This window comes from Callorhinchus milii, unplaced genomic scaffold (genome assembly GCF_018977255.1).
Source record: "Callorhinchus milii isolate IMCB2004 unplaced genomic scaffold, IMCB_Cmil_1.0 Scaffold22, whole genome shotgun sequence".
In the NCBI taxonomy this organism is placed as follows: domain Eukaryota; kingdom Metazoa; phylum Chordata; class Chondrichthyes; order Chimaeriformes; family Callorhinchidae; genus Callorhinchus; species Callorhinchus milii.
Window position 1 is genome coordinate 9,806,449 of NW_024704763.1, and position 25,660 is coordinate 9,832,108.

At 47.8% G+C, this 25,660-nt stretch overlaps 1 protein-coding gene across 3 annotated transcripts in view; it reads right to left on the reverse strand.

Moving 5' to 3' along the window:
• ptpn9a (protein tyrosine phosphatase non-receptor type 9a) overlaps positions 1-25,660 on the reverse strand; it is a 66,477-nt gene that overhangs the window by 23,334 nt on the left and 17,483 nt on the right. For all 3 annotated transcript variants that reach the window (XM_042342949.1, XM_042342948.1, XM_042342951.1), the window contains exons 2-6: positions 16,453-16,596; positions 13,724-13,813; positions 11,656-11,780; positions 7,778-7,883; positions 5,898-6,008 (exon numbers count right to left, since the gene is read on the reverse strand). In XM_042342949.1, the coding sequence (XP_042198883.1) occupies positions 5,898-6,008; positions 7,778-7,883; positions 11,656-11,780; positions 13,724-13,813; positions 16,453-16,596 (576 nt within the window). The remainder of the gene's footprint in view (positions 1-5,897; positions 6,009-7,777; positions 7,884-11,655; positions 11,781-13,723; positions 13,814-16,452; positions 16,597-25,660) is intronic.

Below are 25,660 nucleotides of genomic sequence, written 5' to 3' on the forward strand. Positions count from 1 at the left end.
GACTGATAGATTCTTGAAAAATAGAGGGATTAGGGGATATGGGGATAGGGCAGGTAATCAGAGTTAGGTCAGAAGATCAGCCGTGATCTTATTGAATGGCGGAGCACAGGCACGAAGGGCCGAATGGACTACTCCTAATTCTTATGTTCTTATATTGTCTTGACCTCCTGGTCATCAGATTTCAGATCCTTCCTCTCCACTGCTTTTATTTCATCTCTAAATAACAGGGCTCCCCCCCACCACCTCGTTTCCCACAGTGCCCATCTTTCCTGTAAACTGAGAACCCTGGAATATTTAACTCCTACCCTCGATCTCCTTGATTGTTTCAGTGATGGCTATTAGATCGTACCCATATGTGTCTATCTGTGCTTTTAGTTCATCAGTTTTATTCTGAATGCTTCGCGCATTCAGATATAACATTTTTAATGTTAAAAATTTCCTCTACTCTCTGATTCCTTATCTGTTTGCCAAAGCTTCTTACCCCTCGTTAACATGTTCCTATTATCTGGCTGCTATTCTGCACTGTCATCTTTACTTTTTCTAATGCTAACTTATGGTTTCTCTTACCTATATACCCCCCTTTACTAGTTTAAGTCCTGTAGCTCAGTGGTTAGAGCACTGGCTTTGCAAGCGAGAGACCTGAGTTCAATCCCCGGCAGGTCAGGGCGAAACCTTGGGCAAGTTTCCTTACTCCACACAGAGCCTAATAATAATCCCTCCAAAACCAAAAACAATAATAAATTGGTCATTTTCAATCTACGACTGTTTGTGGGACATTGCTGTGCCACCTTCGATGATCTCGACTTCAATTTGGACCCCAGCTCTTCGAATTCCCTTCTCAAGTCATCTTGGCCAACTCTACCGATGTCATTGGTACCGATGTGAAGTACCACCAACGGATCCTTACCCTCGTATTTTAAATTACCCTCTCGCCCTGCGGAGACCTCCTTCACCCCGGACCCAGGGGGCAGCAAAGCCTTTGGATCTTCTGGTTGGTGTTGCAGATGATTGTGTTTGTCTGTCTAATAGTCTCAATCCCCTCAATCTCCAATGACGACAACCATCCGCTCGTCTGCCCCAGTGTTAGAGGTAGTTTTTCCTGCCCCCTCACCGGCTTCCTTGTCGATAAAAGTTCCAAGGATCTCATACCTGTTGTTTCAAGGTTAATGCCGGATTTACTACCACTCTTCCCATTGTCCCCCCGACCTCCTGACTGTCCATTGACCTATCCTGACCATCACCAATGTTGACCGTATATTCCCTCAGGGAGTGACTGGCTCCAGGATGTCGCTATACAGGAAGCACTCACTGTCTCTGATAGTCCGCAGTGTCTGCACCTCGGACTCCAGCTCAGCCACTCTGACACTCTGATACTCTGAGCCACTCTGACACTCTGAGCCACTCTGACACTCTGAGCCACTCTGACACTCTGAGCCACTCTGACACTCTGAGCCACTCTGACACTCTGAGCTGGAGCTGCCTCAGTTGCAGACATCTTCTGCAGATGTGGTCTCCTGGGGTCAGACTGCCCTCCGTCCGCTCCCACATGTCACACTCCTCACGTAACACCTGCCACTCCATTGCCACCTCCTCCAACTAGTTAGTCAGTTAGTTAAGTTAATTAAGTCTTAATTTAATCAAGTTGATCCAATTAAGTTGATCAAGTTAAGTTAAATCAATCAAGGTAAGTTTGTCAAGTTAAGTCTGTGGTGTGTGATGTGTTGATAGTGACAGTTGTTAGTGCACTTTTAGTCTGTAGTTAGTGTTGATACTGACGTCGCTCTGAGGTCACTTTTTAATTTTCTCACTTTTTTATCCTCTGTGACCGGCTGCTCCCCACCCCCCCCCCCACACCCCCCTCACCTCACCCCCCAACCCTCAGCCCGCCCCACCCCTCGCCGCACTCCACCCCTCACGTTGCCCCTCACCCCATCCCTCACCTCGCCCCTCGCCTCACCCCTCTCCCCGCCCCTCACCCTGCCCCTCACCCCACCACTCGCCCTCACCCCGCCCCTCACCCCATACCTCGCCCCACACCCCACCCCTCACCTCGCCCCCCGCCCCTCACCCCTCACCTCGCCCCTCACCCCACCCCTCGCTCTCATGCTCTCCTCGCCCCTACCCCGCCCCTCGCCCCGCCCCTCACTCTCATGCTGCTGACCGGCTGACTCTCTGGGATAAACAGCCAGTGCCCTCCGGCAAGGACTGGGGTGACCGGGGAGTGGGGACCACACCACAAGCACCAGCTCGGGTGCGGTTCCTGACTGCCCAGTGCCACGCCGGTTGGTGGGACCTGCTGTGCGCAATTTGCCGCCGCGTTTTGACCACAAAGGTATAGTCAATACACTTTACAGTAAAAAGCTGTGAAGCGCTTTGAGACACATCACAGACCATGATAAACCACTATCATATTTTTACTAAAACACAATCTTGTGGAGGATGGGGAGAAAAACAAAAGCAATCTGAACAAACACAGTGGATCTGGAGCTCAGGCCGTGTACAGAGCAGGAGATGTCCTCTCTCTCCCTCCCTCACCATCCATGATCTCACCATCTATTACTGTGCAACTGAATGAAAGCCACAGGAATGTCTCAACCAGGTTAACACGGTGAGCTGAGCAGTCAGATAGTGACCATATCATTTTATTTTGACCAGTCAGGTGTCTGACACATGTACACTAAGGAAACTTGCCCAACGTTTTGCCCTGCCCGGGAACCGAACCCAGGTCCTCTCGTTCGTGAGGCGAATGCTGTTACTATTTCGCTCCATGAAAGGAAAGACAAGTCCTCCAGGAAAGTGCACCGTGTCCCGGCACTGCTCCACATCTCAACTGTTCCCAAGATTCTCTGCACAGTAAACAGCTTCCTGTTTATTGTCACAAGCTAAACACGGAAACCAAACCAAACAAAAACACTTAGCAAATAGCTCAGTCCTCACAAGTGTTTTGTTTAATTAACTGTAAACAGTCTTAACGTTTCCATTCAAGTATGACAGAGCTACGAGGTGAAGTTGCAAATTCACAGCCTGTCAACAGCACAGATGCCATGGACCCGGCAGCCCTTCTGCAGTGAGACCAGCTTTCATAATAATAATAATTGTTGCATTTGATATAGCGCCTTATCACAGCTTCGTGACGTCTCAAAGCGCTTCACAGAATGTACTGTAAAGTGAATTGACTATATTTTGTGGGAGAAACACAGCAGCCAATTGCGCACAGTAGTGTCCCACAAACAGTTGTGGATTGAGCGACCAGATTTATTATTTTATTTTGAAGGGATTATTACCCCTGGAAAGTGATCCGCCAATCGACTAACAACCGGGTTCCTACTTTCTGCTGGGTAAACAGGGTGGGGGCAGAGAGGAAGAGTAAGGAAACTTGCCCAACATTTTGCCCTGCCCGGGAATCAAACCCAGGTCCTCTCACTTGCGAGCCGAGTGCTCTAACCATTAAGCTATAGGACTCCACTGTAACTTTCCTGAAAGAGTGACGATACAATATTAATTCAAAAGCTGTTCCCACACTGCCTGGATTGAATGCCTGGGCCAGGTATAATAATATATAATAATAATTCTTGCATTTGATATAGCGCTTTTTATGTCTTCTCACGTCTCAAAACGCTTCACAGAATATGCTGTAAAGTGAATTGACTGTATATTTGTGGGCGAACGCGGCAGCCAATTGCGCACAGCAATGTCCCACAAACAGTCGTAGATTGAAAGTGACCAATTTATTATTGTTTTGGGTTTTGGAGGGATTATTATTAGGCTCTGTGTGGAGTAAGGAAACTTGCTCAAGGTTTCGCCCTCTGCCTGGAATTGAACTTGCAAAGCGAGTGCTCTAACCACTAAGCTACAGGACTCCAGGTATAAGCCTAACCCTGCACTCCCAGCCACGTCCACACTCCCCGTGTTTTCACGTTGATTTAAGTTGAAAGCTACATTTTCCCACAACTGCCTGAGTTTGAATTCTCTGTTACATGAGCAGTCGAATGGCCCTGTTTCTGTGTTTTGTATTTGGTTCTAACCATTTGAAAATATAACATGATCAGATTTTGCTGACGTTCCACAGCAGAGCTGCGATGTCGGAGGTGCCGTTTGCCTGTTCAGGTGGATGTTAAAAGTCCCTGTGGCACTATTTGAAAAGGAAGTTTCTCCTGGTGTCTTGGTCAACTATCACCCAAATAAAATTGGTCGCTCACTCGATGGTGGGACACGGCTGTGTGCAAACTGGCTGACACATTTGCCCATAAAACAGCCCCTACTTTACGGTATATCCTGTGAACCACCTTGGGATTTCCTGCTGACATCAAACATTAGGATTATTATTATTTTCTGATACGGTAGAGGTGTGATCTCTGGCTACCAATCACATGATTCCGATCAGCTTCCAGGTTTCCAGCGTTCAGGAAGCACAGAGAGAAAGACAAGGTTTATCTGCAAGCTTCATTCCATGCCTGGCCAAGTGTAGTTTATATTTTATACAGTACCCACATCAACCCGTCAGCTCCATCCGCTCAGCGGGCTCCAGCCTGCTCCATGTCCCCGCCCAACCCACCATCGGCAATCGGGCCTTCGGGCTCTCTGCCCCTACCTTTTTGAACTCCATCCTCCCACATTCCCTTTGCCTCGCTCCCTCCCTCGCCTCCTTCAAGGCATGTCTCAAGACCCTCCTCTTCGACCGCGCATTCAGCCACCCTCCCTCCAGCCTCCCTGATCCCAACCCCCAGCTTGGGTCGAAATCCCTGACTGTCCAGCGCCTTGGGATGTGAAAGGCGCCGTGTAAATGTATTTTGTATTGTATTTTAAGACATCGAGACTTAAAGTTGTTCCAGTTACTGCATCATTTATGTTCAAATCCCTCCATGGCCTGTCATGGCATGAGTCCTGTGACCTGCTGCACCCTACACCTTGGCCGTGTGTCCTCTCAGTAAACTGCATCATCTCCCCGACCTGCTCAATCAGCTTCACAAGCTCTCAGTCATTCTGCCCCCACTCCCCTCCCTTCCCACCTTTAAAGCCTACCTTGAGATGAGACCTTTCTTTTCGCCTACAAAATACACAGTCACTACACTTTGCAGTATATTCTGTGAAGCGCTTTGTGATGTTTCAAAGACATGATAAGGCACTATATCAAATGCAAGGATTATTATTATTATTTTGATGGCACTTTTGGTCATCTTTCCTCCAAAATTTCCTCAGCCCACTCCCGCCCCAGTCGGCTCTGTGAAACGCTTTGAGATGTCTTCCCAATTTGTGGAAGACACTGTGTAAATGTAAATTGTTGTTAGTGGTCTCAGACCATTACTTCATCGACACTACATTTCTGTGACCCACGAGTTACAATGACAGTGTGTTACAGCCAAAATGCAGTAAAACTCATACAAGCCTGATCTGTATAAATCGTATAATCCCGAGTTGTACATTTGCCCAAGTCCCGTTCAAGAGTTTATATTCTTTGCAAGTTTGACACAATTCATACTTTTCAGAAGTCATATTAAGTGTATGGTCCCAACTGACATGACTTATAATAATAATCCTTGCATTTGATATAGCGCTTTATCACGTCTTAAGAGACATCTCAAAGCATTTCACAGAATATACTGTAAAGTGTATACTTTGTGGGCAAAATGTGGCAGCCAACTGTGTACAGCAGCATGCCACAAACTGTCGTGGATTGAATGACCAGGTTATTATTATTTTTGTTGTTGAAGGGATTATGTAAGGTTTATTGTATCTGCACTGAAGGAGCAGATTCATTCCTGCAGATTCTCTATTCAACATCTGTCCTTGTCTGCGCACAGCTCATTCCAAGATGTTTGGATAAAGTTCACACCTGTAATATTGTGCAAAATGAAAGCCACCAGAAACTGGAAACCTGGCTTAAGCTCAGTACTTACTCTCTCTCGTAGCTTCTCTTTGAGGATCAGGCTTAGAACGGAATAGGGGAAGCGGAACCAGACCGGTGCACCCACAATGAAGACTTTTTTCAAACGAGCAGGAAAGGCTCCCTGAAAACAGAGAGTAACAGTAAGTTTACAGTATATCCTGTGAAGCATTAACAAAAATTAACATTAACAGACAAACATACCACACACAGTGTTCTCGAACAGAGCCAGAAACACAAACCTTACACTAACAATCGGGGCAAGTACAACTGGCTCAAAAACAGCTCATTAGCTCCACCAATGGTTTGAGGGAGATTATTTAGTTCAGTAGCTGAGTTACATACACCAGAAAGTGTGTGTCAGGCTGGCTCAGTCCACAGCACACTCGCCTAGAAGGTTGTGGATTCAGGCCCCATGTTGAGACATGGAGCTCATCTAGGCTGGTGCAGAGCTGGGGGTTTACTGCATTGTTTCACAGGAGATGAACTGTTATTGATCAGAGACAGACAGAGACAGAGAGAGAGAGCACCATTTGATCACTGACACATCCTCTCTAGGAACAGGGTGACAGAGCAGAACAGCCAGTATCTGTTTGTGAAGAGCATTGACCAGCAGGGATGGGTTTATACAGGACCAGCTGTACCCGTTGCAGCTTCGCTTTGCAACCAAAGGATCCAATATAGAATGTAGGTTGACCCACTGACAGACATTTCATCTTTATCTACACTCAGTTGGGAGGATTCAGTTGGAGGACTCCTCTAATATATTTTCTTTCAGTCTCTCTCTCTCAGTCTGTGTGTATGTATCTCTCTCTCTGTCTCTCTATCTCAGTTTCTCTCACTATCTCAGTTTCTCTCTCTCAGTCTCTCTTAACTATCTCAGTCTCTCTCACTCTCAGTCTCTCTTCCTCTCAGTCTCTCTCTCTCAGTGTCTCACTAACTCCATCTCCTAGACAGAATTTAAATTTCAAACCTCGTTTCCAGCTCTCAAAAATATAATAATAATAATCCTTGCATTTAATTCTGCGCCTCATCACGTCTTCGAGACGTCTCAAAGTGCTTCAGAGAATAAACTGTAAAGTGAATTGACTGTACATTTTGTGGCGAAACGCAACCATAACAATTTTTATTTTCTGAGTGATTCAGAGGGGGTAGAATCTGATGGGGGTAGAGTCAGAACTTTGAAGCTGGTTTCTGTGGTCGTCCTTAAAAGAAGCTTCAATATTCAACTTTGAGAAGTTTCCAAATTCTGGACCCTCAGAATTACTAATTAAAGAGTCAATTCAGACTTGGGGGGAATCTCTACCCCCAGCTCTGTCAATGGAGGCTGGTCCTTGTTTGCACTCAGAATTGGCCATTCTGCATACATAAATATATCTGCTCATTGACACTGATGCTCAACAAGACTGTGTCCACTGAACCTTTCAGTCACTCCTCCCAGCCCAAGGATAAGTAAAACACGGCTCCACATTTTGTGAACAACAACTACAACAAACAACAAATTACATTTACAAGCGCCTTTCACGTCAGGAGGATGTCCCAAGGCGCTGGACTGTCAGAGTGTTGGCCCAGAGTTGGGGGTTGGGATCAGGGGGGGTTGGAGAGCAGAGATAGGAGGGTGGCTGAAGGCGGTCGAAGAGGAGGATTTTGAGACGGGCCTTGAAGGAGGCGAGGGAGGGAGCGAGGCAAAGGAACTGGGAGATGGAGTTCCAAAGGGAAGGGGGGAAAACGCCTGTGTGGGACTTTCATTTCTGGTATCCAATATGTTTATGATTTTAAATAGGAAAATTCATCTGTAAACCTCGACTTAGAGCTGAGAGGGGTTCAAGGAGTTAGGTTCCAATACCTTGCTGCACATAGGCATTCGTCATTCACCCGTCTTCAGTGACTTACCTTCAGCAAGTGGAGGATTTTCTTACTGAGATCATATTCAAAGTTGGTGTAGGCAGATCCTGCCATGTCATAAATGAACACCAGCCCATTGCGTTGAGTTTCAAAGCTGAGTAATAAGATGGACACTCGCTCGTATTAAAAACTGGTTAACAAGAGGCTCAGATACAACAACAACTTGCATTGAAATGGTGCTGCTCACACAGGATAGCATCCCAGAGCGCCGACCGGTGTCTAAACTGCAGTTCTGGTGTTCCAGTTGATGTACAGACAACCAGGGGGCAGAGGAGGGAGGTTTTTTTTAGCTTCAACGTTTCTACAAGTTGCAGATAAAATTATCAATTCCAAATATTCGTCCCACCTGAACGTTATTTACCACTGCTAGTCATCAAATACCAACTCAAATCTAAACCGATATGTTTTAAAAACCTACATCTTGTAATATAGTTCCTTTCACAATCCTTTCAGTAAACTATTCCGTGAGGGAGAATAGTGAAATGCACTTCCTGAAAGGGGGATCGAAGCAGATTTGATAGATGCTTTCGAAAGGGAATTGGATAGGCAACAGGAAAAATGTGCAGGGCTACAGGGTAAGAGCGAGGGAGTGGGACTTGTTGGCAGCTCTTCCAAAAAGCCGACACACTGTGCTGTAATACTCCATGATTCTGTGTGGTTGAAGCAGTGAGTGATATGAACCAGGAACTACTGCCTACAAATTAATAATAATAATAATAATCCTTGCATTTGATATAGCGCTTTTCACGTCAGGAGGACGTCCCAAAGCGCTTCACAGAACACACTGTAAAGTGAATTGACTGTATATTTGTGGGCGAACGCGGCAGCCAATTGCGCACAGCAATGTCCCACAAACAGTCGTAGATTGAAAATGACCAATTTATTATTGTTTTTGGTTTTTGGAGGGATTATTATTAGGCTCTGTGTGGAGTAAGGAAACTTGCCCAAGGTTTGGCCCTCTGCCTGGAAATAAACTCAGGTCTCTCACTTGCAAAGCGAGTGCTCTAACCACTGAGCTACAGGACTCCATGGGACGGGTGGTGGTTCTGGAAGGGTGAGATCAGATGGGTCAAAGGACCTTCTTTACCCAAATCAATCGTAGGATTGTGTGACCTATATTAGGTATAAATTAAATATTGCAATGAAATAAACCTCAGTACCACCCAACCCCAGAATCAATTGAAATATGTCACTGAAACAGCTGTTAGGTAACAAATCCTGGATACAATGAATTCTGGCTGAGTTGAGCAGTAAAGGTACAAGCAAATGTGCCCCTTCTGTGTTAAAGCTGTCAACAATAGATCAGTCTATTCCACACCATAAACTGGGCCAGTTGTCACAAAGGCACACCCTTAGACCTGGAGCCAGGGCTGGCTCACACATCACAGCCAGCTTTAGCTTTAGCATCCAGATTTAGGATTAGTTTTACGGCTCTCTGAATCAGTCAGACCTTGAGTGAGTTTCCTGCACTTTGTGGCCAGATCTAGATGTATGATTTACAAGGATAAGGAGGATGGAGAGAAGAGATCCTGGCAGTGACACCAGCAACTGGGCAGCCTGACAGGCATCTCAATCTGCCACATCAGCTTCACAGAAACCCTGTAACACGGCAGATAGCATTCTTGGCTTTGTGTCTGCTGTTTCAAAGTGGTTTGTGTGTCAGCCTGGCTCAGTGTGTGTCAACCAGCTCAGTGTGCGCGTGTGCCAACCAGCTCAGTGTGTGCGTGTGTCAACCAGCTCAGTGTGTGCGTGTGTCAACCAGCTCAGTGTATACGTGTGTCAGCCTGGCTCAGTGCAGGTCAACCAGCTCAGTGTGTGCGTGTGTCAACCAGCTCAGTGTGTGCGTGTGTCAACCAGCTCAGTGTGTGCGTGTGTCAACCAGCTCAGTGTATACGTGTGTCAGCCTGGCTCAGTGCAGGTCAACCAGCTCAGTGTGTGCGTGTGTCAACCAGCTCAGTGTGTGCGTGTGTCAGCCTGGCTCAGAGTGTGCATGTGTGTATATCAGCCTGGTTCAGCGTGTGTGTCAGCCCGGCTCAGTGTATGCGTGTCAGCCCAGCTCAGTGTGTGTGCATCAGCCCGGCTCAGTGTGTGTCAGCCCGGCTCAGTGTGTGTGTGTCAGCCCGGCTCAGTGTGTGTGTGCATGTGTGTGTGTTTGTGTGTGTGTGTGTCAGCCCGGCTCAGTGTGCGTGTGTGTCAGCCCGGCTCAGTGTGTGTGTGCGTGTGTGTCAGCCCGGCTCAGTGTGCGTGTGTGTCAGCCCGGCTCAGTGTGTGTGTGTGTGTGTGTCAGCCCGGCTCAGTGTGTGTGTGTGTGTGTGTGTGTGTGTGTGAGCCCGGCTCAGTGTGTGTGTGTGTGTGTGTGTCAGCCTGGCTCAGTGTGTGTGTGCGTGTGTGTGTGTGTCAGTCCGGCTCAGTGTGTGGGTGTGTGTGTGTGTGTGTGTGTGTCAGCCCGGCTCAGTGTGTGTGTGTCAGCCCGGCTCAGTGTGTGTGTGTCAGCCCGGCTCAGTGTGTTTGTGTCAGCCCGGCTCAGTGTGTGTGTGCGTGTGTCAGCCCGGCTCAGTGCGCGTGTGCGTGTGTCAGCCCGGCTCAGTGTGTGTGTGAGTGTGTGTGTGTGTGTCAGCCCAGCTCAGTGTATGCGTGTGTCAGCCTGGCTCAGTGCGTGTCAACCAGCTCAGTGTGTGCGTGTGTCAACCAGCTCAGTGTGTGCGTGTGTCAACCAACTCAGTGTGTGCGTGTGTGTATATCAGCCTGGTTCAGTGTGCGTGTCAGCCCGGTTCAGTGTGTGTCTGCCGGCTCAGTGTGTGTGTGTCAGCCCGGCTCAGTGTGTGTGTGTCAGCCCGGCTCACTGTGTGTGTGTGTGTGTGTGTGTCAGCCCGGCACAGTGTGTGTGTGTGTGTGTCAGCCCGGCTCAGTTTGTGTGTGCCTGTGTGTGTGTGTCAGCCCGGCTCAGCGTGTGTGTGCATGTGTGTGTGTGTCAGCCTGGCTCAGTGTGTGTGTGCATGTGTGTGTGTGTCAGCCCGGCTCAGTGTGTGTGTGCATGTGTGTGTGTGTCAGCCTGGCTCAGTGTGTGTGTGCATGTGTGTGTGTGTCAGCCCGGCTCAGTGTGTGTGTGCATGTGTGTGTGTGTCAGCCTGGCTCAGTGTGTGTGTGCATGTGTGTGTGTGTCAGCCTGGCTCAGTGTGTGTGTGCGTGTGTGTGTGTGTCAGCCTGGCTCAGTGTGTGTGTGCGTGTGTGTGTGTGTCAGCCCGGCTGCAGCCCATCGCGTGGAGGGATTTTGGCACAAGAATTTTATCTGATGAGTATTTCTTTTTTAAAGATTTGATGTAGTGCTTTTCATGTCCAGACAACATCTCAAAGTGTTTCACAGGAGGTCAGGACCACCCACCTTGTAATACATTTTCCAAGGTTTCAAATTAAAGCAACCACCCACACAATATAGATTGTGCTTGTGTGCTTAAAATTTTGCAAGCTGGAAATTTAGGCTTATCTAATCGGACTGAATCTATAAAATGTATGGTTATAAACCAGAGTTCTCATGTACAAGGTGGATTACAAAGGCTGGAGTGCTGCTTGTTTGCACATTGGATATCATGTTGAGTGCTTTAAATAGATAAACGAGAGCTCCTGAGACGCCCTCGTACCTGGAAGCTTCAGAATGACCCACGACGCTACTTACAATACAATTTTACACAGCCCCTTTCAGGTTGGGAGGACGTCCCAAGGCGCTGAGCATTCAGGGATTTGGACCCGAGCCGGGGATTGGGATCAGGAGGGGTGGAGGGCAGTGGTAGTAGTGCAGCCAAAGGCGCGGTCAAAGAGGAGAGTCTTGAAGGAGGCGAGGGATAGAGTTTCAAAGGGTGGGGGCTTACCTTTCGATGGCTTGATCCAGCAGGTAAAACAGTGCCTGCAGGACTACGTGCTGTAAGGTCTTATTGGGCTGGTGTAACTTGGCAGTGAAAAGGGCGATGGAAGCTCCTGAACGATCCCGAACACTCTGGGGGGGGGGGGGGGGGGGGGGGGGGGGGGGGGGGGGGGGGGGGGGGGGGGGGGGGGGGGGGGGGGGGGGGGGGGGGGGGGGGGGGGGGGGGGGGGGGTGGAGAGAGTGGGGGAGGGGAAGGGGGGGGGGGAGGGGAGAGAGAGAAAAATGAGTGTCTTTTCTGCTGGCCGAAATTTCACAAAGTGAAAAGATCTCTTTCCTTGCTCTGTCCTTACTGACCAAGCGATTTACTGCAAAGTAGCTTGACATTGGCTAAACAAGCACAGCAAGTGTCACGTGGCAGTTCAAAAATCCTGTGGGACATGAACGGATGGTGTCCACTGTTGGGAGATCCTGTAAGACTGAGCCAGGGGGTTGGCTGTGTCAGTGTCGAGAGTGTGAGCCCCCCCCCCCACCACACCCCCCCCATTCCTGTACAGCACTCGTCAATCCCTGAACTGAGGAGGACCAGTCCCTCAGCTGACAATATACTGCTGACTCTCTTCCCCTCTCCCGGCTGAGACACTAAGATCTCCACACTTTATTCTCAGTTATGTTATATCTCCCTGAGGAGCCACATCAGGCACTTTGCCAGGGGAGGAAGGAGATGGGATGGACGGACAGTCATGTGCAGGCCACATTGCTGATTTCTGAGAGGTTTGGAGTTTTCCTGAAGTCCTGTTAGATAGAGTCAGGCTCTTTCTCTCTTGTGCCCATGGGACATGGCCATCCTCCCAGACGGATGGGTACGAGAGAGAGGACTGTAACAGGAGTCCAAGAAAGGATCAACCATCAATCAGGTGAAGTCACGTGTTGCTATAAATCACCCGGAGGCAGATTAAAAGTCCACAAAAACAACAGTGCAGCTAAACCCAGGGGTAACTCTCAACCGGAAATGCTGCAATCTATTCAAAGCAGCCGGTATAAATCAGGTCACCGGCCTCTCGGGGTTAGAACACAAGATTTCCCTATTCTAGAAATAATCCTCTGTTATCAGCCCATCACAGAGCTGCTAAAGATATCAGGGCATTGGCAGATTGCCCCCTGTTATATGTTATAAGGATTGCCGTGAAGCCATAGTTGTAAGGTCATCCCTTGGATCAGTTCCTCCAACAGATACATTCATGTGGTGGTTTGGTTGGTTGGAGCACAAGTTCCACTGCCTTGCTAAAGGATAATAATAATAATAATAATCCTTGCATTTTTTTGTAGCACCTGATCACGTCTTTGAGACGTCTCAAAGCGCTTCACAGAATATACTGTGAAGAATATTCACAGAATGTACTCTATATTTTGTGGGCAAAACCCAGCAGCCAATTCCACACAGCAGCGTCCCACAAACAGTCAGGGATTGAGTGACCTAATTATTATTTGAAGGGATTATTACTCCCGGAAAAGTGATACGCCAATTGACTAACAACCGGGTTCCCACTTACTGCTGGGTAAACAGAGGCGTGTGGAGTAAGAAAACTTACCAAACATTTCGTCCTGCCCGGGAATCGAACCCAAGTCCTTTTGTTTGCGAGGCGAGCGCTCTAACCACTGAGTTGGTGAGTTGTAGTGTGCAACCATGTGGCCAGAGCCTGAGGCGCTGAAGCGCTTTAACATTAACTTTAGCAACTTCTGACTTTCCTTAATTTCTGTTAATTTTTTTATTATAGTTTAAGCACAGAGTCTGAGCAGAGTGGGCTATTTACTGTCTCTGAGGCAACCATCATCAATTATAGCCAGGTTTGAGATTGCTGAAGAAACTGTCCAGCCTCTGTTGTGCCATCTAACCCAAGGCTGTTTATAACCAAAGTAACCAGGGCGGTAACCAGGGGGGTAACCAGGGGGGGTAACCAGGGGGGGTAACCAGGGGGGTAACCAGGGCGGTAACCAGGGGGGTAACCAGGGGGGTAACCAGGGCGGTAACCAGGGGGGGTAACCAGGGGGGTAACCAGGGGGGTATCCAAGCTTACCAGAATGGTAAATTTGCCACTCAGCAGTTCCGATCGGAGAGGCTCCTCGTGTGGCTTCAACTCCACAATCCCTTCTTTCAACTTTGTTTCCTGAAACACAGACAGAAATAAACAACATTTAGAACTTCACCAAAACACACACCGGAACCCACAGAAATGTTCTCTCTCCACGTCGATTCATTACAATCAGCTGCTAACACTCTCACCTCCATGTCAGAAAGTTGTGGGTTCAAGCCCCATATCAGGATTTTTAAACTCAGTCTCTCTAATGGGCATTGCCAGAGGTGCCGTCCTTCAGATGAGACGTTAAACCCAGGTCCCATCTCCCTGTTCTGTGGATGTTAAAGATCCTGCGGCAAAATTCAAAAAGAGAAGGGAGTTTCTCCCTCTTTCCCTGTGTCCTTGGCAACAATCTCACAGATAAAACAGGTCACTCAGTCCGTGGCTGTTTGTGGGACATCGCTGTGTATGTTCATGTACAAAACTACAGAGTCACTAAACTTTACAGCAAATCCTGTGAAGGGCTTTGAGATGTCCTCTGACAGGAAAGCCAGTGTACCCAATGCAAGGAGTATTATTATTACATGACCTGCTTATTACATAACACATTTAGTACACAACAAAGTCATGGGAAATCTTAGTGCATTGTGAGCATATACAACCCCCCCACCCACACACACCCCCACCCACACCCCCCCCACCACCCACACACCCCCCACCCACACGCAAGCCCCCCACCCACACCCCCCCACCCACACCCCCCCCACCCACACGCAACCCCCCCACCCACACACACGCCCCCACCCACACGCCCACCCCCCACCCACACACATACACACACACCCCCACCGCACTGGATTAGTGGAGATTAACATAATAGAAAATTGGGTTAGAGAAGTACAGAGTACAGAGTCCATCGGTCTGTCATTCACCACCATCAACCCACAGTTTAAGTAGCCGGCCATGAGCGCGCTGCAGGGGAACAGTGAGAACCTGACACTCAAAACCAGAGGAATTAACACCTCGTTAAAGATTCACAATTTTAACTCTTTCCCACCATTAAGCTCCAGCTCATCCAACGCAAGAGCCAGTGCTCAGCAGTTGCTCTGCGTTACCAACGCCCACTGTTTACGTAAGGATATAAACTGGACATTTTACCTCCCGCTGATTAACTGGTGATCAAATATTTACTTACTGAGGCTTTAATTCTTCAGGGGCCACAAAGATTAAACTGAGCACAATAGCGGCCAGGCACACACCAAATAATACAATTTACATTTATACAGTGCCTTTGTGTCGGGAGGACATCTTATAGAACTTTACAGTGCTGGCTGGGCACCTAAGTTTGAGGTGGGAGCTGAGGGAGGAGAAACAGGCACGTTTTGAGAGGTGCCTTGAACAAGTGGAGGGAGGATAACCATTAGAGTGGAGTCCTGTAGCTCAGTGGTTAGAGCACTCCTCTCGCAAGCGAGAGACCTGGGTTTGATTCCAGGGCAGGGCAAAACGTTGGGCAAGTTTCCTTACTGCACATGCCTCTGTTTACCAGCAGAAGTAGGAACCCAGCTGTTACTCAATTGGTGGATTGATTTGCCGGGGGTAATAATCCCTCCAAAAAAATAATGATAATTTGGTCACTCAATCAACGACTGTTTGTCGGACACTGCTGTGCTCGTTTCGCCCACAAAATATACAATTAATTCACTTTACAGCATATTCTGTGAAGAGCTTTGAGACGTCTCGAAGGTGTGATAACAACAAGAACAACAATAACAACAAGATTCCATTTATAGAGCGCCTTTCACGTCGGGAGGACGTCCCAAGGCGCTGTACAGTTGGGTCAGGACCCGAGCATTGGGGAAATGGTCAGGGTGAGGGGAGGGAAGGGAGGGAGCGAGGAGGGGGGAAATGGTCAGGGTGAGGGGGGGGCAAGGGAGGGAGCGAGGAGGGGGTAGAGAGCCGAGAGGGGAGCTGAAGGCTGAAGGTCAAAGAGAAAGGTCTTGAGACCGGCCTTGAAGGAGGAAAGGGAGGAAGCGGCGAAGGCACCGGGGGATGGAGTTCCAGAGCCTCGGGGCTGAAGGCCCGGCCACCGATGGTAGGGCGGTTGGGGCGGGGGATGTGGAGCAGACCAGAGCCAGAGGAACGGAGGGTACGAGCAGGTAGGTAGGGGGATAAGGCGCCATATCAAACGCAAGGATTATTATACACGCTTAAATAAAACAAAACAAAAAGAAATTAAAAATATATTTTGTATAATAAATCTTTATTCCTTCTCTCTATCATTGGAAGTATTTCAGTCTCCAAGTCAGTTGAACCCTTGTGTGACTCTTTTTGGAGTACTCAATTACAGACAGGTAACCAGGGCACATAGATTTAAGATAATTGGCAAAAGAACCAGAGGGGAGACGAGGAGAAATATTTTTACTCAAAGCGTTGTTGTGGTCTGGAATGCTCTGCCTGAAAGGCTGGAAACAGACTGAATAATAGCTTTCAAAAGGGAATTAGAGAAGTACTTGACGAGGAAATATTTGCAAGGATATGGGGAAAGAGCAGGGGAGTGGGACTGGTTCCAAAGAGCCGGCACAGGCACGATGGGCTGAATGACCTCCTTCTCTCCTGTAATATTCTATGATTCTAAGATTTTAACAGAACGGGAGAGGAAATGACAGAGCCCTGAAGGAGATATCTGTCCTTTAAAACGCTGTAGTCCCAACCCATCAGCCAAGACTTACCCGGTAAGAGTGGAAGAGTTCAATAGCTCGGTGTACATCAAATTTTCTGGCCATTAGAAACTTGACTCCGGCATTCCATGATAGAGGAGACATTCCATTCTGTGCTGTCCACTTGTTGATCTCCTCTAGGAACTGCTTGGTGGCCTGTAGACACAAAGAAACAGGGTCATATCACCAGGCAGAGGAAACTGGTGGTACCCAACTCGACACCAATCAGCAATACATCCTTTCTGCCTATTGAATGGATTTCTTCATTTACATTTGAAACGCCACAAGCCCTTTCAAACAGCAAAATAAAATGTACACCAAAAGGTAAAACACTGCAGACGATTCAAATCTGAAATAAAAACAGAAGTCACTGGGAACACTCTGCGGGTCAGGCAGCATCTATGGAGAGAGGAAAGTGAATCAACGTTTCAGGTCAATGACCAAAGTTCACTTTTCTCTCTCCATAGATGCTGCCTGACCCGCTGAGTGTTCCCAGGGACGTCTGTTTCTATTTAAAATGTCCACCATGTTGCCGCTGTGTTTGGGTTGGGGGGAGGGCACAAGACTCTGGAGAGTCACAAGCTGGTGCCAGCAATCTCAGACCTCTGTTGGCTGCAACAACTTGTATTGTTATATAGACCATTTTTATATAGCGCCCTTCACACAGGGTAGCACAGGACCTGCTGCCCTTCCCTTTGGCAGGTTACCAACACCACTGCTGAGGTGAAAAGGCAAACTGCCTCCTACATTACATGTCTGTAGTGTAGAAAGAAATTGATAGTAATAATCCTGGCATTTGATACAGCGCCTCATCACGTCTTTGAGACGTCTCAAAGCGCTTCACAGAATATACTGTAAAGTGAATTGACTGTATATTTTGTGGGCGAAACATGGCAGCCAATTGCGTACAGCAGCGTCCCACAAACAGTCGTGGATTGAAGTGACCAAATTATTATTATTATTTATTTGGAAGGGATTATTACCTCCAGAAAAGTGATTTGCCAATTGACGAGTAACTGGGTTCCTACTTACTGCTGATAAACAGAGGTGTAGAGAGTAAGGAAACTTGCCAGTTTCGCCCTGCCCAGGAATCAAACCCAGGTCCTCTCACTTCCGAGGCAAGTGCTCTAACCACTGAGCTATAGTACTTCTGCTTGATTTGCTCTTTGAAAAATCATCCAAGCTCTCATCAATATGGGTCTGTACAGCACAAGTTGTACGTAGATCCTGCACAATACCTGAAGACAAAAACAGACGCTATCTTCTATGGGAATGGAGGTATGGGAGTAGAAAGCGCCAACTATCCCACACAGAAAAATCCTTACATTTCATTACAGTGTTGTTCATGTCAAGAGGATCTCTCAAAGCGCTTCACAACATTTAGTGTAAAGTGGAGTGACTATATTTTGCGGGCAAATTCAGCAGCCAATGTCCCCCAAACAGCCATGAAGTTAATGTCTAACTTTGTTAATTTGGGGCTAGTTGACCAAGTCACCGGAAGAAACTCCCTACTTTTTTCAAATTGTGCCATGGGATCTTTAACCCACAAAATACACAGTCACTACACTTTAGTGTATTCTGTGAATCGCTTTGAGACGTCTCGAAGACGTGATAAGCAAATGCAAGTATTTTATCCACATGTATGTACAGTTTTTCAGGTTAAGTTGATGGTAAATCTCATGGCAGAGATCTATAAACCAGAAGCAACATCTGCACTTAGTTTCATCAGAAAACAAATCCTTCACAACAACAATTTTACATTTATACGGCTCCTTTCCCATTGGGAGGACGTGTCAGAACACTGACAAGCTGCAGTGGGGGGGAGAGCACGAAAGGTGACCAAAAGTATTGTCAGGGTCCTCAGAAGAAGAGACAAACTGAAGAATGGAGGGAAGGCTACGGTCACGGCAGGATGATCAGCGAGGCAGTCACACAAGCTGAAACGCCAGACACCAAACAATAGGGCAAAGTCTGTAACAGCGACCCGCTCAGGAGCGAGCCTCTCACAGCTAGTTCACAGCACATATAACAAAGAGAGCCTGTGAGCAGGTAAACTGGCGTATTTTTCATGAGGAAACCTGCGTTCTCAAAGATCTTGGGACTTCATTCTCGTGTAGATTTTCCCTTTAACCCACACATGGAGTTCTCCTTATTGAGTAGAGAATGTGTGTATGGGGGAGGAGGAAGGGTTGAATGTACTTATTTTAATAGTTCCCCTCCTGATTAGCAAACACTATGTTAATGGCCTTCAGTTTGGCATTGCATAGAGGTCGTACAATCTAGTCACGCCAGCAAGCCCTGCATTTGCATTCTGGAGTCCTGTAACATAGTGGTTAGAGCATTCGCCTCGCAAGTGAGAGGACCTGGGTTTGATTCCCGGACCGGGTGAAACCATAAGCAAGTTTCCTTACTCCACACATCTCTGTTTACCCAGCAGTAAGTAGGAATCCGGTTGTCAGTCGATTGGCAATTGCTTTGTGATGGTCACCAGGCACCAACATGATCAGTTCCCTACTAACGTCAAAAGTCCCGGATGTGAGTGTTGATGGTATCAGCGCCTCCTCACCTCAGGCGCTGACAGCATCTCCCTCCATGGATCCACTCTACATCTCACAGAGCCAATACGGAACCTCTGTGTTCTGTTCAACCTTCAACTGTCCTTCATTCCCCACGCCCGTGCCATGACCCGTTCTGCCTTCCCCCACCTCCGCAACACTGCCCAGCTCTGCCACTATCTCACACCGCAGGTTACCGAGACCCTCATACACACATTCACCACATCCAGGCTCGACTACATAAACTCCCTGCTTGTCGGCCTCCCCAACTCCTCCCTCCACAGGCTGCAGATCATCCTGAACTCTGCAGCCCGTGTCCTCTCCCCCACCAGCCTCCGTGACCCTATCACCCCCCATCCTCGCCCGACTCCACTGGCTTCGGGTGCGAATCCCTGACTGTCCAGTGCCTTGGGACGTCCTCCTGACGTGAAAGGCGCTTTACAAATGTAATTGTTATCAATAAAATGTGATCCATAATGTGTCTCAACTTCCCTTCAGCCTCTTAAGGTAGCGACCGACTATAACCTTCAGGCCTCACCAGCTGTGAATGGGAGGAGGAATGGTCCTCAGGACATCTGCTGGATTAGCTCACTGAACAGACTCTGCATCGCTTCACTATTTACTGTAATTAGGGAGTGGCCAAGAACACAAGGACTGTGTCCCTCCCACAGCAAAACACTGCAACCACATTCAACATTACCAGGGATGAGGGACTTTAGTTCTGTGGTAAGACTAGAGAAGCTGGGATTGTTCTCCTCAGAGCAACAACAACAACATTGCATCTATAGAGCGTCTTTCACGTCGGGAGGACGTCCCAAGGCGCTGGACAGGTGGGTCGGGACCCGAGCATTGGGGGGAAATGGTCAGGGTGAGGGGAGGGAAGGGAGGGAGCGAGGAGGGGGTAGAGTCGAGAGGGGAGCTGAAGGCTGAAGGTCAAAGAGAAAGGTCTTGAGACCGGCCTTGAAGGAGGAAAGGGAGGAAGCGGCGAAGGCACTGGGGGATGGAGTTCCAGAGCCTCGGGGCTGAAGGCCCAGCCACCGATGGTAGGGCGGTTGGGGCGGGGGATGTGGAGCAGACCGAAGCCAGAGGAACAGAGGGTACGGGCAGGTACGTGGGGGATAGTAGATCGGAGAGGTAGGAGGGAGCGAGGCCGTGAATGGCCTTGTAGGTGAGGATGAGGATCTTGAATTCGATCCTCTGGGGGATGGGGAGCCAGTGGAGGTGAGCGAGGGTGAGGGTGAGGGTGAGGGCGAGGGCGAGGGTGAGGACGAGGGTGAGGGTGGGAGTGATGTGGGCGCGGTGTCTGGTGCGGGACAGTACACGAGCTGCAGAGTTCTGAATGACCTGCAGTGTGGAGGGAGGGCCGGGAAGGCCGACGAAGAGAGAGTTCCCATAGTCCAGCCTTGAGGTGATAAAGGCGTGGACCAGAGTTTCAGCCGCGTGAGGGGTGAGGTAGTGCCGTAGTCTGGCGATGTTCTGGAGGTGGTGGAAGGTTAAGGGGAGATTTAATAAGATAAGAGTAGATCAGGAGAAATTATATCCACTGGTGGGTGGGCAACCAGTGGACATAGATTTAAGATAATTGACAAAAATACCGGAGGGGAGATGAGGAGAAACTTTTCTTAACCCAGAGAGTTGTCACGGTCTGGAATGCGCTGCCTGAAAAGGTGGAAACAGATTCAATAACAACTTTCAAAAGGGAATTGGAGAGGAACTTGGAAGAGGAAAAACTTGCAGGGATATAGGGGCAGAGCGGGGGATTGTGACTGATTGGGTCGCTCTTCCAAACAGCCGGAACAGGCACGATGGACCGAATGGCTTCCTTCTGCGCTGTAATATTCTATGATACTATAAACAAATTGGTGCAGAAATGGCATGGATTTTCCCACTGACCTGCGCCTAATAAGGCTATTTATTCTGCACTAATACTTTCAAAGTACTTCATCAGAACACTATCCCAAAAATCCTGCTTCACCTGGAAAATTCCACACTCCAGGATATTTTCATTGGCTAGGAACAATAAGATAGGGAGCCAGAAGGAAACTATTTCACAAATGCAGTGTGTGTTTTCAGGCTGAGGAGATGTTTTCAAGGAGGTCTCCGCACAAGTTTCATATGGCAAAACCAGTTTTTGACTTTAGCAATCTGACATCAAAAATAATCCTTAGAACACTAATCCTTGAATTTCATACAGCACTTTGTCAAGTCATTGAAACATCTCAAAGCACTTCACAGAATATACTGTAAAGTGAACTGACTGTATATTTTGTAGGCAAAACACGGCAGCCAATTGCGCACAGCAGAGTCCCACAAGTAGTCGTGGATTGAGCGACCAATCTCTTTTTTTAAAGAGATTATTACCTCGGAAAAACAATCCGATATTTAACTAACAACAACAACAAAATTACATTTGCATAGAGCCTGAACAATCAGTGTTTTGGACTGAGTTCCTCGCTGCTGCTAAGCAAACAGAGGCACGTGGAGTAAGGAAACTTGCCTAACATTTCACTCTGCCCGGGAATCGAACCCCGGTCCTCTCACTTGCGAGCCGAGTGCTCTAACCACTGAGCTACAGTACAAGTAGGTGTCAATCACCTCGGAGCTGCCCCTAATTGGTTCACTTCTCGTCTAACCACTAAGCTACAGGACTCCACTGATCAACGTCAGAGAGAGGGTTAAGATCCGAACCTGATGTAAGGCTCTGTCTGGCACTTACATTACTCTTTACCAGACAAGCAGCTCACTTCCTACAGCAACACGGGAGCTGTGAGGTACAAGTGATATTTACATATTTGGGGATCAAGATGTCAGGAAGGTTTTCATGTTTCACCTGCTCCAGATGGTGATCACCACAGGGTTCTCAGGTTTGTCTCTCGGGATCAGATAGTGGTTATACCAGCTGACATTATCGAAAAAATTAACAGCCTCAAAACCAACACAATAAGCGTGTGCCCGCTCCAATTAATAAGCTGACACGAGCAAAGCAAAATCCCCAACACCTCATTAAGGCTATTGTGGTTATAGTTACTCTTTTCTCTATTTATTCTTTACATCCGGAGCCAATTAAGTAACCTTTACTTACTACCTCTTAATTTGTATAAAACACATGTGTTAGACCACATTTGGAGCCTGGGTCCAATTCTGGTCTCCACACTATCAGAAGGATATAGCACTGATCCAAATAAGTGTTCGAAATAAGAAAATAAGAAATATAAGCACTCTGAGATGCTGTCCGGCATGAAGCGCACAATATAACAACAAGTTTTTGTTATCGGAAAGAGTACAGGGTAGGTTTATGAGGATGATATCAGGATGGCAGGTTACTGCTGTCACAATAGATTGAGGTTAGGCCTTTTATCACCAGAGAAGAAATGTTTGAGGGAAATATATAGTATTTACAATTATGAAAGGGTTCAATAAGGTTAGCATAAATTGGCTGTTTCCATTGGTTGGGGAATCTGTAATCAAGGGACACAGGTGTAAGATAGTGACCGGGGGATCTAAAAAGAGAATTTAGAAGGAACTTCTTCATGCTGCCAGAAGCAGATAGGATAAAAGTATTTAAGAGGAAGCTAGACCTTCACATGAGGGAGAGGGGAAAGGGAGGGAGGAAGGGGTGTGTGAAGATCCATGTGGAGTATAAACAGCGGCACAGATGGTTGGGCTGAACGGCCTGTTTGCGTGTGGTACATCTGTAAATCTTTGTAAATCAGAAAATCTATTTGCAGTGTGATATGACCGCACACTCACTGAACATCCTGGCTCCGAATTTATAAATTCCACAAGTGTGAGTAGGAAGGGGCAGTAAGTAATGTACAGTGAAGGTGACCTTTAACTGGCTCGTGACAAACAGCTTGATCAGAGAAAGGAGTACCAGTAAGTACAGAAACCTGAATGACTAGGAGATGGCTTTGCTTCCCTGTTGGTGTGTTTATAGCCAACAAAACGAGTGTGGAATTTTCCAGGTGAACAGATTTTGGGGATAGTGTTTCTTCGGCACAGCAGTTTCATTCCCTCCGATGAAAAGATTCATTATGTTGGATGCAAAACATAACCTTTCCTACCCGCTGCCTGATACTTTTCCGACTAAGCAAACGAGTGTTAAATAAATACTGTTTGAACTATACCCAGGACAGGACTGACGGTCACACTTTCCACTTCCTAGCCCAGGGACTGAAGCTAGGATCTTAGACTCTCTTCTATATCCTCGCCAAGGAAACACTAACTCAACGCACAATCTTGGCATGTCTTCTGGCTCCTGCACCACAACTTGTGTATTTACTTGAGTTATTGGGAAATTTCTCCTTATAAAATAAGTTCATAAAAAGTCTAAGCAAGCAGGTTAAATTTAATCGCCCTAGAAGGAGGTATTTTATATTCCTCTGGATGCTGACTTTTGTGTCAGGTTGCCTCACTTAGTTGCTCTTTTGCCTCCGAGTCAGAAGATTGTGGGTTCAGTTCAAGCCCCACAAAGGGAGGGAGTGAGGCAAAGGGACTGTGGGATGGAGTTCCATAGGCAGAGGCTGAAGGTTTGATAGCCAACAGTGGGTCGAAAATATAAAACATCCTCCCGACGTGAAAGCCCCTATACCAAATGCAACGATTATCAATACTATTATTTTTTTTCACTGTTATTATGGAGGTAAGCCAATGCTGTTTTACTAATAACTGGTCATCCTTCATTTGAAATATTTCACCCTGAAAATACAGCTCAGTTAAATCCACATTTCCACAAGCTCCAAATTGGCTTTCATTATTACACTGCAGGTTAATTTAAAATGAGCGCACACATCACTAAAGGTGTTATAAGCAAGACTCAAACACAAAAATTCGTCATTTTCAGTCAGGAGTGCTAAAGGACAGCAGCCACGTGCAGTAAACAGGTCCCTGTACTGTACTGTACTGTACACACCAACAGTTACAAGCATTCCACAGCTTATAACCAACCAATCCTCAAGCCATTGATGAATTACATCTTTGCCAAAGGTCGTTAGATCTTGATAACATCTGTTTGTGGTAGGAAAACCATATTTATCCCCCAGTTTGGATTCAGATATAAAGAGGACTAGATATTGGACACAGCAGATACTGTCACAGTATTATACACAGCAGTTAGTACAAAAAACAAAATCACATTTACGTTGGGAGGACATCCCAAGACTCTGGACAGTTAGGGATTTGGACCCAATCAGGAGGGGTGGAGAGCAGGGAGTGTATGAGTAGGAGGGTGACCAAAGACATGGTCGAAGAGGAGGGTCTTGAGACGTCCTTGAAGCGAGGGAGGGAGCGAGGCAAAGGGACTTCGGGATGGAGTTCCAAAGCTGAAGGCCCGACCACTGATGGGGGCAAGCCAGGCCAGGCCAAGTGGGGGACATGGAGCAGGTCAGAGCCTGCTGAGCGGAGGGAGAGGCCAGGTTCATATGGTATCAGTCACAGAGGTAGGGAGGAGCAAGGCTGTGGAAGGCTTCGCACAAAGCCTGTGTTTTTTGGGAAGGGAAGAGGAACACTTAAAGAAACAGTGGAGGAGGACAGAGTGAAGAGGAAGGAAGGGAGAGGAGGGAAAACCAAACAGCAAACATAAGAGATCTTCATGTTGTAGGGCTTCCTGTCTCCCTACAGCCCTGATCAACCCCACTCCCCCGCTCTCCCGCTCTCTCCCCATAGCCCTGATCAACCCCACTCCCCCACTCTCTCCCCATAGCGCTGATCAACCCCACTCTCCCGCTCTCTCCCCATAGCCCTGATCAACCCCACTCTCCCGCTCTCTCCCCATAGCCCTGATCAACCCCACTCCCCCGCTCTCTCCCCACAGCTCTGATCAACCCCTCTTCCCCGCTCTCTCCCCATAGCCCTGATCAACCCCACTCCCCCGCTCTCTCCCCATAGCCCTGATCAACCCCACTCCCCCGCTCTCTCCCCATAGCCCTGATCAACCCCACTCTCCCGCTCTCTCCCCATAGCCCTGATCAACCCCACTCCCCCGCTCTCCCCCCATAGCTCTGCAAACTTGTTCTCCCCAAATAATTATCTGCTTCTCTCTTAAAAGTTGTTATCGAATCGGCTTCCACCAGCCTTTCAGGCAATGCATTCCTGCTTAATCCTACTCTTTCCAACAGTGTGAAGCCAACTTTAGAACAGCACAAAAGAAACCTCAAGTCTTGGCAAGTAGAACTGATCCCAACTCATTTACAGTAAAATCCTCAACATCTGCAGCTTTCAGGCCACGACATGCATGAATTAGTGAGACATCCTGTATTTTAACTGCCCACACACACTAAATGGATATGTACCATCAGTATACAATACAGCCTGAATATAAACAATCAACACATTGCAACACAGGAGCTCGGATGAAGAAAACTGTCCAGTAAACGGCCCTCAGCTCCCTCTCCCCCAACGAATATTAATAATCTTTGCATTTGATATAACGCCTTAACACCTATTTGAGGCATCTCAAAGCGCTTCACACAATACACTATAAAGTGAATTGACTGTATAACGGCGAAACACGGCAGCCAATTGCGCACAGCAATAACAACAAGTTACACTTGTATAGGATCTTTCATGTCGGGAGGACGTCCCAAGGCGCTGGACAGTGTAACAGCATTTCAGACCCGAGCTGGGGTCAGGGGGAGAAGGGAGGGGAGGGGAAGGGGGGTGGCCGA